Below are 13727 nucleotides of genomic sequence, written 5' to 3'. Positions count from 1 at the left end.
ATGTAGGCAAGAAGAGACTGGGAATCAGAATGCCAGAGTTAAGATCTGGAAACTTATACCTCAGTTCTTGCACAGGGTGCCATCACCATGAAAGAAGTATGGCTTTTGGTGATGTTCTTTGACAAAGTTAACAGCTCAATCTGAAATATGTTCCATTTCCTTCCCAGAGGCTGGCTCCTCTTCCTTATCATCTAGGGAAGTCAGTTTCCCTTCCTTTTCTTGTTTAGCAAATTGCTTCAAATAGGGGAAACTCCAAGAGATCTTGTATGCCTAGTATGGAAGGCCTGCAAGAAGGGAGCTACTCCCTCATGTTCTAGTATCAAGCCTCTCCTAAACTGGGTCTAGGACTACCAGAGAAAGATATTCTAGATCAGGGTCAGGACCACTTCCACAAGATTCTCTGTTAATAGTAGGCTCAACAAACTTCATCACTGTGTTATTCCCAATTTTTACCCTCATCTTCCCCAAGACCTGGAATGGCTTGGTAAGCAGGACTGAGACACAACTTCTCCAGCTTCTCCTTGCTCTTGAATACAAAAAGGTCCTCTTTTGACTCCTCACTGACCCTAAGCTGGCCTTTCTCACCATCTGGACTGGTAATGCAGGGCTGGAGGGTTAAGCTCTTCTTGTGGGGATTCAGCATCCTATGACTCACCAACGTCTGTTGTCCCCAGATCAGTGGAGGCAGATTTGAGTGCTTGTCTCTTGCTCCGGTTTCCATGCTTCAATCCGCTCTGTCCCTTCAACATTTGAAAGATAACTCTCATTCCAGGCAAACAATATTGACTGCCTTGCATCCCAGTCTGTCTGAGAGATTAAGGAACAGTATGCAACCCTGAGGATTCCACCCTACCAGGCAGTCAGACTGGCCAGAGAGTAGCCAGTGAGAAATAAAGAGCCCCTCCCTATGGGCACTGGGAAGGGGTGAGAAGAATGAGCACAGGAGTGGGGTAAGGGCTCCTCCCACTTCGTCCATTCTCTCTGGGTTGTCTCTGGTTGAGGTGATGGCTCAGAAGCAGGGGCCTGGATGAGGAGCAGATTCCAGCGGCTGATGGGAGACACCCTTACCTGGTGCACCGTGTAAGTTGACTGGCCATGGAGCAAGGGAGGGCAGAGGGACAGATTGTACTGCAATGGCTGGCCCAAGAGGGAGTAGCGACCATCACCTAGGGAGGAGGCACAGATGGTTTTCTGGGAGTCTGAGGTATTTGGTGTGACTTCTGTGAGACTTCATGGGGCTTTGGAGATGGACTGCAACAACGCATACTATTCCTATTTTTTCTTTGATAGGAGTGCCCATGTCACTGATTAAGCATTGTCTTTCTTCCTAACCCCCTTGGTTCTCAGTTATATCTTGGACAAAAGGGGTTATTAGGTTCCCTCATCTTTGAAGAAGGACTCTGTTCATTGAAGACAAAAGGCCCTGGAGGAAACCTACAGATCCTTATAACTGTCTTTTATTTCTCATATAGTTGCTTCTCACCCTAAACCCAGGGCTCAAGTTTCTGACTTACATGAGAGGCAATACAGTGTAGTGGACAAGAAGAGAGACCTGTAGCCAGACTATATTCAAATTCTGTCTCTGTTACTGAAGATGAGATGTTGGGTATGTTCTTCTCTCATCAGCACTGCTGCGGTTAAATGATTATAAGATACAGCCCCTATGTGTTACCTATTATTGGTGACAAATTCTGTATTTCAGAGCACTCTGAAGTTTTAAAACATATTCTCATCTTATTTTTATACTGCTTTTGATAGCCAAGGCAGAAGGCAGATAAGATTATTTCCATTTTACATGTGATTAACCTCATTTTATATATTAGGAAACTGAGGTCTGGTTCTAAGTTCAAGTAACATGGTAACATATTTAAGCTTCACGAAACTAGTTAGTGGTAGAACTAGAATTTGAACTCAAGTCTTTTTCTTTTTTTCACTTTTTAAGAAATTGAGTTATTTCTGACATAAAATATTGGCTATATGTTTTAAAGCTATAAAACTGTAATTCTTGTAAATTCTTGGTTAAAAATTTGACTGCGCTTATTAAAATGGTCATCTATGTTCTGCACTTGAGATTTGTGAAAAATAAAGTTTCTGTGGGAAGGTGACCTCTGGTTTCCTGATCATGGGAGGGAGGTGGTCGTCTGGGGCTCAGTGGCTTGGGACTAGGTTCCTTGGTCCACCCACCCCGGGCTGGAGGAAGGGGTCACGTCCCCCACCTGCCCAGGTGCAGGGAGCAGGACTCCCACAAGCTGGGTGGCATCTCAACAGACGCGTATAACTTGTGATTCTGATGACTGAAAGAACAGCAGAAGTGCCAGGATGCTCCCTCCTCGTCCACAACAATCATAGCTGAGCTCTCCTTTGGTGTTCACCAGGGAATAGACAGCAACGAGCAGCTGTTCTAAGCTTCTGTCTGTCACAGTAAGTTGGGGGTGAACCCAAGTCTTTTCACTCAAATCCAGCACTCCCTTTTCTAAAACCATACTGTTTCCGACACACCCCATATTCCCAGCCTTTAGACTCAGTACTGATGGGTTAAACTCTTTGCTGTTCATTAGAAAGTTCAGGGAACTTCTTTTCTCTGGCTCACAGTCTCTGGGGACTTGGAAGGAAATACTAAATACGTAAAGGAGATCTAGAGTTAGGGTAACTATGGGCAGCACTAAAGAGGGGTGTGTCTTTGGCCTAAACAGGGACATTAAAGGAAGAGCTGGCTTCCACGAACTGGATGGCCAGCCACAGTGATTCTCTGTCTACTGCTACCCTCCTGATCTCCCCACTTGGGAATGGGATGCAAAGGGTGAATCTGACAGCAGCCCACCTTACTGAACCCTTACCCTGTGCGGGACCCCCAGGCCGGGGGAACTGTGTGAGGACAGGAAGGGGACTGAGTCCTGTGCAGACGTTGCTGAGGCTGGTGACAGGAGAGGGTGCTGGAGACTGAGTAGGAGATGTGACAGGGCTGCTGCTCATCTGTGTGTTGGCCTGTGGGAGAGAGCGGAGTACACATCACATATACACCAGACCCTGCCCTCTGGATTACTCCTACAGCTAGGCTTAAAAGTTACCTCTCTCAGGAAACTTCTCTTGCTGAACTCTGTCAAAGTCAGAGTGCTCCTTCAAACTGGCCCCTGAGTGCCTAATTAGTTGGTATTATTTTAATATTCACTTCCTGACAACCTGTTTTAAGTATTCCCTTAGCGTTTTTAAGCATGCGTCCTATCTGCCACTTTAGGTCTTAGGTTCCTTGAAAGAAGATGCTCTCTCCTCTCTTTCCTGTGTTTCTTCCTGAAAAGTGCCCAGGGGAAAAGAGCACACAAGTAAAAGAGGCTGTGTGGTCAATGGCAAAAATTGCTTCCTGACAAGAATCTGGTCACCTCCCTGCCAAGATAAAGCTGGGTTGCAGGACTCACCTGGGGGCTACTCTCAGGACTGTACAGGTCTCCAGGTTTCTGACCCCGCTGGTCCATGCTGTAATATTTACAGTGACTCCACTGGACCATGGATGGGTTCTGGGGAGGCTGGGGTCCATTAGGGACATTCAGCTGCATGACTACCACACCCGGTCCAGAAGGTGACACTCCTGAGTGACAGGAAAAAAGCAGCTGGTTGTGAATTCAAACTACATTTTAGCCTGTCAGCTAACCCTGAGTGGGAAAGCCAGCAAGCAAATCCACCTACTGGCTTCAGGGTCACTTAAACTGTGTCCTGCCAGGAATCTGAGACAGTTGCTGATTTGGTCTCTGACTCTCTCTCCTCAAACCAGTAGAAGTTTGAGTGGAAGATGCCAATGCTTTCCTGGCCTTCACCTGGTTGAGGGGTACTTGGGTAGGCTTGGCCGAAAACTACTCCATTCTGTCATAGTTACGTATTACCAAATGCCCAGATCAGATTGCTCAAACGTCTGGGCATGGTACAGGTCCCAATCTGGAGCTTGGGTCAGGGCTGCAGGCACGTGCAGGCTTTTCTGGTAATGGCTGCAGATAAGTCAGTGATCTCTGGTTGTTCTGGAGAAGATAAATGTGCACAGCTTCACTAAGCCAGATCCAGGACATTAATTCTTGGGCAAGGATAGGGTGAGTTGAAACACTTCAAGTAGAGGGAATGGCACAGAGATATATGTCACATTCAGGAAATGACAAATAATTCAAGGTGCTAAGGAAGGCCCAGGAGCTACGTAGGGCAAGTACTAGGGGATGAGATACATCTCTTCATTTATTCAACAAACATTTATGGAACATTTACCAGTACCAGTTCCTATGCCAGGCACTGGGTATACAACAACAAAAAAACTGGTCTCTGCCCCAATGAAATGAACAGTCTATCAGAGAGTTGGACATTAAACAAATAGCTGGTGTCAAGAAATTGAAGCACATTCAGGTAAGGGTTGTATCCTAGAGGTGTTGGAAACAGGACTTGTGCTTCAGAGAGCTAACCCAAGTGGCCAAATGTAAGATGGCTGAAGGGAGGGGGAGACTAGTGACTGGAAGACTAGTTAGAAGTCTACTGAAACAGAACAAAGTGGTTATGAATTAGAGCAGTGACAGCAGGAATGGAGTGGGAGGGTGAGACCCTCTGAAGATTTTACTGACAGGATGCAGCTGTGGGGTTTTAGTCCAGGCAACCATGGATGTAGTCTTACCCTCTCACAAGCTGGGGGAAGCAAAGGGCTCACTGAGGAGGAATACTAAGTCCTGAATCTTCCTCACAGTGAAAAGCAAGGTAAGGGGTCAGGGAGAAGTAGTCTGACGGACAGTTCCTGCTGGGAGAGATGGGCAGGAGCTCCGCTTCCCCACAGGGGATTGTCTAGTGTGAGGGTTTGTTCTTGACCCGCAGCCTGTATTCCTGTGGATGGACAGACTGAGTTCATGTGTGTGTGTGGTGGCAGAGATATGGGGCTGGAGGTCACTAGATCGAAAACCTGCTGCAGTGCTGCTGTCTTCATGGCTTAGTGCTCTGGGGCTGCCACTGCCACCACCATCACACTGCTTCCTATGACAGGAAATGTTGCAGCCTCTGCCCTGGGCACCAGTCATGCTGGGAAGTGAGCGCAATTGCTTTTCTCAGGTAGCATCGGTCAAAGGAAAGGAAAAGAAGTTGGGGGAGGTCTGAGAACAGCTCAGGAGACACAGCATCTGTTGTATCCTATTCCCCAATTTGTGCCTCTCCCCAGTCCTCTAGGGTTCATCTAATCAGAGAGCACAAACACTCAGAGTGACAGGCTCACATCTTCCCTTCCCCTGCCACAGGGGACAGAGTATTCATCAACACAGCTTGTGGAAGGGCCATAGGAAAACTGTGCAGTGGTGAAGTGTCATGCATTTAACAACTCCCCTTTACATCAGTTGCTCTGGGCATTGTATCTCCCATCCTAGGAGCCCCACCTGCGCCAATGTCCTTCAGCCACAAAACTGCAACTGACATTCTTCAAATACCTCACTGCTGAGGGGGCCAATGCAAAAATAATCAAATCCACAGCTTTTCTGGAAGGCAACATATAACCTAAGCCTAATGCCCTGGGCCAGGAAAGGGTAGAGGATGTGTGAATGTGTGGGGTATGGGAACAAGCAAGGCAGTAGACACTCTTTATAATGTCAACATGTAGCCATAAGGAGCTATTAGGGGTCTAAAGTGGAGGGGGGAAGAGAACAAAGTCCTCATATTATTTTCTCTGATCCTAACAAAAACAAAGGCAGGGTTCTCAGTCACAGCCTCATTCCTGAGCTCCTCCCCACACTGAGTCCTCCCCCGCTGGCCCGGAGCGTTGTTCCTTCACTCAGCCGAGGACAGAGAGCACTACTCTGCTGATGAGCTGATTTTTATGCTTCTCATCCTCAAGCCAGAAGCAGGTGGCATCCATTAGCAGCTGAACTGTGGCCACTTCTTAATGCACATGGCAAAAAACTGCCCAAATCTCCCAAAACAAAACCCCCACGGCACTGCCCAGTGACAGTACTTCCATATTATCAGGCTGGGGGAAGGAGCTTGGGTTGGAGTAGGAAGTGGGAGAAAGGAATTGAATAAGGAAATCAATTTCAGCATGAAAGCTCTGAAAAGAGAGGGGACGTGTGAATGGCTTTTTAAGTGGCATCGTTAAACCTGGGCAGAAAGGTCGATTGGGCAGAGCAAACCCCATAAATATAAACAGATGACATTTATGTCTGGCAGAATTGGTTTTTGTTTAGTTGTTTTTTTTTTTTAAATCACTGAGGTAGAAAACTGATAAGGCGTCTTCTTTTACCATCTGGAATGAAATTTATGGAAAGGAATGTCCAGAGAAATAAAATCCCTCAGGCATCTTTCCCAAATTACAGGATATAATCCTACAGTATCTTCGTCTTTTTCCCTTTTTTGGTGGGGGAGAGGGTTATCTTCAGCAAGTGGGAAGAGAAAAGAGTTATCTCCGCTTTGGAAAGCCCCCAGCTACAAAATGAGCCAGTAAGTATGTGGGAAGCTATTTCTGTATGTACCTCACTCTGGCCATGCTGCTGTGTCACTGTGAGTTGAGAGTCTGTGCATAGGTTTCACTGCCATTTCATGTCCGTGTGCATCTTCCCAAGACAAGCCTGCAGAAACCTCAAAGGACCTGCAAGTCATTATTTTAGTGGGGAGAAAACTATTTCCTAGGGTTATGGTTATATCTAATATCATAGCAGAGGAATTAATGTCCAGGTCTGGGGGTAAACTGGGCAACTACAAAAATGTATTAATAAACCAGAACAGTTGCTCCAGGAACAGTCAATCCTAATCCCTGCCTTTATTTTTGGAAAAGTGACCATGCTGCTACATGGGAGAAGGGCGGGTGACTGTCCTCTGAAGGTGACATAGCAGCACTTGTGGGCAATGCTGGCCTTCTAGCTTTCCAGTAAAGGGCAAACTGTAAAGGAAGGCAAAAGAAGCACTTTTCCTTTTCTTCCACTTCCTCTTAAGATTCCCATGACCTGGGATTGAAGATTTTTAAGATCAATGATATGGTGAATAGGTCTCTTAGATGATGTGGGTGGAACAGAAGGTCATCATCTAGGAAAAGTACAAGGGGTCAGTCAGAAGCCTAGGTCAATCAGGGTGGCTAGAAAGAAAGGAAATATACTAGAAAATTCTAAAGCAGCAAGGAAATTAGATGATGAAGAAGGTTTTGTCTATTTCTATTAATTTGGGGAACAGCCTAGATTATCTCCTTCCAATTCCAGGCAGATCTCTAGTGCTAAGTTTCAGAACCAATAGCTGTTTAAGTTTACTTATCATTAGGTCCACAGTAGGTACTGCAAAATTATTTTCACTTGTTTCTAATTCAAAGACCTTGTATTTGTATATGAAGAGATATAAATGCAGAGACCCAGTAGATATACTAATATACTACTAAGGATTTACACAGAAATTCACATACAACTATACCCATATGCACATGCACACACTTATCTTAACAAATAGGAGAGAAAATGCCCTGCGGTATCAAGCACCACCACAGGCTATAGCAGTTCTTGGAGCTAGTTTCTATCATTTCCATACCCCGTTGGGAATTTCAAGGTCAACTGCCCCTGGCGGACACTAGAAGATACAGCTGGAGAGACCAATAATGGAGTAAAGGGTAGTAAGGATTGTTGAATTTTAAAACCTCAGCCTGTAAGAGATCCATGGTTGGTCTGGATAAAAGCAGAAGTCATTACTCCTTGAAGGTAAGAATTGATCAGGTCTTGTGAGCAAGATTAATTCTGGAATCTATTCCACAGCACCCAACATAAAGTACAGAAAATCTTACGTGAAAAATATCCCATTTCTAAAATATGGAAAACTGGCAAAATACCTCATCTTATCAGAAGAGGGCACTCTTACATTCCCACTGTAGAGCAGAATGAGGAAGGCTGGAGGCTACCTTAAGACCCCCTCCCCTCCAGAACCCCTGAAGTCAATTTAAATGCAGTGCAATGATATGTCAGGGTAGGGTGAAAGGGAAACAGCAGTTGTTCTTGGCATATTGTGTGTGTGGGGGGTTTTCTAGGCAAAGACAGACAAGCTGTGTGGCATTAAGTCTATTCACCTGGGATAACCGGCCCCTCCAAAGAAGGCCTTTTTACTTCCATTGGAGGGAAAGGAACAGAGTACAGAAACCCGTTGAAAATGTGTCAGAGGATGTAGCAGAGGTTACAGAAAGTGAAAAGACCCAAGTTCAAGCTTTAGGACTGTGACATTACACAAAATTTATCCCTCTTTTGAGTCTTAAATTTTCTCTTCACAAAGTTGTGGAGAGAATTAAAAGGACACAATGTATGTGAGTACAAATGAAAAATTGCTAAACAAATCTAAGATACAATTTTAAAAGCATTGTATGAGCCTCCCTCACACTCCCAAGAGAAAAGAAAAGCTATTTATAGGAAGAATGAGTGCAAGAGACAGAGATATAAGCACTTTATGTTGTAAAGGCATGTGAGTTGTAATCCAGTCGTAGTGCTGGATTCAGCAGAAAGAGAAAGAAAGGAGAGAGAAAGGAAACGAGCAACCCAATCGACATGTGGTTCCCCAGGGGTAGTTTTCAGGCAAACCACCTCACCTCTTGAGGGGGTCAATTTCAACACCTCTGGAAAACACCAGCCAGCCAGGACTTTGGTCTTTCCTCCTGAAGAAGTTACAGCTGGAGACAGAGCCAATCCCTGAACTTTCTCTGCCCTACCCAGTTCTAGAGCACAAGTCCTTCAGCAGTGTTTTGCTCTCACCAGTGCCCAAGACCCCTCCATTCTTTATGCTCTTACCTGAGTACTGCTGTGGCATCTGTGGTGGACTGCAGGGAGAGGGAGACTGAGGCATCTGGTACTGCTCAGAGCCAGGAGGCTGCAGAAACCCCACAGAAGGGCTGGGGAGATAGAGAAGAGGGGAGTGGTAAAGCGGTAGAGGGAGGAACACAGCTCTGGCAGACAGCTGTTGCCTCCTGGGCCTTCCCTGTGGGAAGCCAAGGCAGCTCCAAGCCATTCCCAGATCAATTTGCCATGCAATTTCTAAAATCACTCATCAGTTCAAAGTTAATTATATATATTTGTACTTGATCACCTTTCAATTAGGAAGCTGCTAATCAGTGCTACAGATGGAATGTTAGTGACACATGCTCTTCCCAACAGTGTAGAAACACCAAACACATAACACGTGCGAGTGCATGCGCACGTGTACACACACACAAATACACACACACTCTCTCTCTGTCTCTTTCTCTCAGAAACACAACAGAAACACAAACAGAGTGCCAGAAACAGACACACAGGGCTAGAGTGCTAGAGAGACAGGCAAAAAAAAACAACTAAGGAGATTCAGATTTTCTTAATGGCAAACACAGATCATCAATTAAAGAAAACTAGGGGAAAATCTCACAAAATTCAAGACACATTAAAAAAAAAAAGACAGAAATAAATATATGTACACTGAGAGAGACAAAGAAATACATCGACATAGGCCCAGACTTGAGTTCTAGTCCCAGCTCTGCTTCTACTAACTATTTGTACGACTTTGAGTAAGTTTCTTAATAGCCCTAGCTGGAATTTCCTCATTTATAGAAGAAGGACAAAACATAAAACAAGGGGAGTGGACTAGATATTTCTAACATAAACTTCTATCTCTAAAATTACATTCATTATACTAAGATATACGAGCTTCCCTGGTGGCTCAGTGCTAAAGAACCCACCAATGTAGGAGATGCATGTTCGATCCCTGGGTCGGGAAGATCCCCTGGAATAGGAAATGACAACCTATTCCAGTATTCTTGCCTGGGAAATCCCACAGAGGAGCCTGGCAGGCTACAGTCCATGGGGTCGCAAAGAGTTGGACATGACTTAGCAACTAAACAACAACAACATACTAAGATATATAAACATACATATAGAGACAACACCTCAGATTCATCCATGGGTACAGAGGTACATGGAAAAATTTATGTATGTATACATCAAACTGCTTTTTTAAAAAATAATAAGCAGTCTCTGTTTCATAGTTCTAAAACCCATTGATTAGAAAAACAAAAACTGGGGGAAATTATAGTCTCTGTTTCTGAAGCAGGAATTTTTTCCTGCTAATGAATTCTTATGCAAATATCAAATTAACAAGGAGAATGAACTCCCTCATGTTCTACCTGTTTTGGGGTACCCCTGATCTTTTTAAAAAATAAACATTTATTTATTTGACTGCACCAAGTCTTAGTTAAGGCATGTGGGATCTGGTTCCCTGACCTGGGATTGAACCCAGGGGGCACTAAGTCTTAGCCACTGGAGCACCGGGGAAGTCTCTACCCCTGGGATCTTTACCCCGCCTTTCTTTTCCAGTGGAATAAAAACCATGGTGCAACAGTTGCTAAAGGTCTGCGGGAGATGTGCCCCATCTCTCTGGGAGCCCTCACCTTGTACCGTTCTGCTGAGCTGGCGGGATCATGCTGTAATACACTGGAACACCCCCTGCTGGGAGGCCCCCCTGCACAGATTGGCTTGCAGGGACCAGCATGGGTTGCTGGAAAGGTGGCTGGACCACATTTTGTGAGTCATTACCCACTGGGACCTGGGTGAGGACAAGAAGAGAATGACCACTTTTACTCGCAATGAAGTCATCCAAAGAACAGCTTAGTCATCACTGGACAGGGACACTCTTACTCTCCTCACCTAAAGGAAACACTTAGTGCTACCTCCATTTCCCCCTCCTCCAAACATCACCTTTGGGCATCTGATGTACAGGAAGGAGCCTAATTTCCTCTAGATCCTACTTTTCTGGGCATATACTCATTTGCATGGTATAAAGACCAAACAATTTAAATAAAGACTCTTCTCAGACTCTCTGGAACTTCTTTCAGAGGAAGAAAACCTAAAAGTGCTAGAGGTAAAGTGAATAGTGTTTTAGTGTTCGAGTTGTCAGACTCAAGGACAGACGTGGGAACTGTCCTCCTTTTCCTCATCCCAAGGACTGGGTGGTTCCCCATTCAGAATGCACCCACTTGGTAAGAAGGCAGTGGAGTGTACTGAACCACCAGGCCTTGCATCTGGGCCCCCATGCCGGTCCTCTGGTTACTGAGCAGGCCCTGGTTCTGTGGCTGCTGGACCCCAATCATGCCTTGGTAAGCCGCCTGCTGCTGGTTAGGCATTATGGGCTGTAAACCTAGGGACAGGCAAAGCAGAGAAGACATCAGCATAGCCTCAACAATATTTAGGAGGTCACACTCTCTTAGTAATTTTCCTTCTTTTTTGGAGATCACAGGTTCCTCTTCAGGACTCTAACCATTCTGGCTGCTACTCCCCTTCCCCACCACTTTTTAAACAGGGAAAGTAATTCTTTCCCAGTCTCTGTCCTTCCCTTACTCGCTGCCTCCTTACATCAGCAGTTCCTCTTACCAGGCTGCTGGGATGGCTGAGGCAGCTGCTGACCACGCTGGGGGCTGTAGGCCACCGGGTGAGACAGAGGTCGGTATTGCTGGTTGGAGTTGGGATACTGTCCAGGGGAATAGTAAGACACCTGGATCTATGGTGAGAGGAAACAGATGTATGAGAAGGTCTCTCAAATTCAGCCCCCAAAATCCCCTAACTATTAAATACATCACAGTCAATTCCAGAAGTCTGTAAACAGAAATATTTTGGGTCTGCAATTGCAGCATTAGTGTACAAGTTTGAAACAGAAGAGGAAGGACTTGTCTTATTTGATAGATGTCCTTCTGACTAGAAAGACAATTCTCAAGAGAAAGGTGGGGAAATGGAGGTGGGTGGCGGACAGGTATCTCCTCTGGTCTGTCTAAACTAGAGGAAAAAAGAAGGTTTATAATACTGGATAAATTGAATTCATGATTTAGACTGGAAACTTAAGCCACTCACCTGTTGTGGGGGCTGCATGTAGCCCTGGGGTGGCAGGACTTGCTGAGTAGGTGGTGCATGGCTAGAGGTGGAATAGTTGGAAGTAGGGAGGGGCTGCCCTGTAGAAGCCATGATGAAGCTAGTCTGCTGAGGGTGCTGGGAGATAAGTGGGGACTGGAACAGAGCTGAGGATGGGTCAGCTGCTTCAGTAGAACCTTGGCGGCTAAGGCTCATTTGTCCAAAGGGGTTGCTGAGATCATCTGCCTGTTGAGAGAGTGGGGGAGACCCAAGGACTGAGGTCATATCAAGCCCCAGGTCTTTGGCTTCAACACAGACAGACAGACAGAAATAGTAACCCTCTCTACCACCTTCCTTCCTTACACCAATTTGGGATATTCCTGCCTCTGTGCCCTGGGAGGTACTTTTTAGCCCTAAACCTCTGTCATGTGGTGTTTCAAACTGCTATGAATCGAAAGCTGTTTGAAGCCCAACTCCAGAGCCAGTCTCCCTACCACATATGAGGTAACAATGGCCACTGTGATTATGATCTTTATTAGAATTAGTCCTGGGGAGACGGGAGCAATGACACAACTTCTATATATAGAAAAAACAGGACAAACTAGTGGGGGAAAAAAAAAAGACTATTTAAGTCTTTCCATTTCCTGTCTTCCTCATGCCTCCAACCATGCAAAGGGCCTATATGTTGTCATAAATCTCATTTTTATAATAAAGGACCCAGGTAACACCTTGTGTGGATGATCGGTAGGTTCATGTGGCTCCCCAGCTCTGCCTATGCATTGGAAAGACTGGTGGGATCCCAGCTCCTGCTGCTTATCTCCTTACTCCCTCTTGAAGTCATTTCCACCTCTGTTCTCTGACATTGCCTAGTGTTCTCCTGCCCTTCGGAAACCACTTCCAATTCTCACCTCTGAAAGGAGGCCAGGGTGAGCAGCTGAGCTGAGGAGAGAGACTGACTGACTAATCTGTAATTGCCTTCTCTCTCAGCCCTCTTCTCCAAGCAGCAAGGGTGAGGGTGTTCCATCTCTCACTTGTATGGTGATAGGTTAGTCTGTTAACGTTCTCATCTCTTTTGCTCCATGGATAGTAATCAACATACACATACACATACAGAGCAGAAGTTCTTCTGCAAACGAAACTAGTAGAAATAAAAGATAGTACTTTCCTGTGGTTTCACTCAATTTTCAGGGATCTGCTCTTACCTATTTTGCTAACTTAGTGGGAAGGAACAGATGACAAGAGCACTGGATTTCAGTTACTATTTTGAGGTTCATATTCTAGAACTTTTCAGTATGGAGCTAAGAGGTGGGAGAAAAGAAGGGATTCTAGTGAAAAAGCAGACAGGTGTGATTAACACAATATTTGAAAAAAGTCAGGGCTCCTATAACCATGATAGAAGTCACCAACTATGAGACAGACCAGATCTTTATAAAGGATTTGTCGTCAGGGTACAATTTAAACAGCACATGCTATACAACAGAAGAGGATATTTTTTATGTAAAACAGGGAAACATTTGAAGCTTTTACCAGTGGTACCAGAGAAATCTGCAACTGTGTTTTTATTCTTAAAGGAAATTATAGAGAATCATTCTCTACAGTGCAGAATAAACTGGGTTCCTCCAACATGGCCTGGGAGCAGATGAGATGAAGAATGCACATGGTAGAGAGGACGAGGAGCCCAGGTTAGATCAACATCTGATTTTGTTCCCCCTCCTGAAACTCTGTTCTCTGTCTTACATTTAGGCATCTTTGATGCCTGAAGTACTGTGAGGAGGTTACTAGAAATGAAGTATAGTTCAGCCTGTGCCGGCCCCTAAAGAAGAAATATGTTCCTAACAATGGTCCTCTAAAACAGCATAACTGCTTTGCAAGGTTGTTACAGACTGACCCAGACATGCCCAT

At 45.2% G+C, this 13727-nt stretch overlaps 1 protein-coding gene across 50 annotated transcripts in view; it reads right to left on the bottom strand.

Annotated features, from left to right (window-relative positions):
- Positions 1-13727, bottom strand: part of R3HDM2 (R3H domain containing 2) — a 170046-nt gene that overhangs the window by 1279 nt on the left and 155040 nt on the right. For 35 of the 50 annotated variants that reach the window (XM_081594354.1, XM_081594345.1, XM_081594341.1 and 32 more), the window contains 9 exons: positions 11829-12071; positions 11355-11481; positions 10961-11121; positions 10376-10530; positions 8748-8848; positions 3414-3583; positions 2838-2985; positions 1069-1166; positions 656-740 (listed from right to left, as the gene is read on the bottom strand). In XM_081594354.1, the coding sequence (XP_081450480.1) occupies positions 656-740; positions 1069-1166; positions 2838-2985; positions 3414-3583; positions 8748-8848; positions 10376-10530; positions 10961-11121; positions 11355-11481; positions 11829-12071 (1288 nt within the window). Of the gene's footprint in view, positions 1-655; positions 808-1068; positions 1167-2837; positions 2986-3413; positions 3584-8747; positions 8849-10375; positions 10531-10960; positions 11122-11354; positions 11482-11828; positions 12072-13727 lie in introns of all 50 variants that reach the window. The other 15 variants (XM_081594381.1, XM_081594385.1, XM_081594389.1 and 12 more) reach the window with 2 other exon arrangements.

Source organism: Giraffa tippelskirchi, chromosome 4 (assembly GCF_054371585.1).
Source record: "Giraffa tippelskirchi isolate mGirTip1 chromosome 4, T2T-mGirTip1v1.2.pri, whole genome shotgun sequence".
NCBI classification, from domain to species: domain Eukaryota; kingdom Metazoa; phylum Chordata; class Mammalia; order Artiodactyla; family Giraffidae; genus Giraffa; species Giraffa tippelskirchi.
This window is presented reverse-complemented; position numbering and strand designations above follow the sequence as displayed.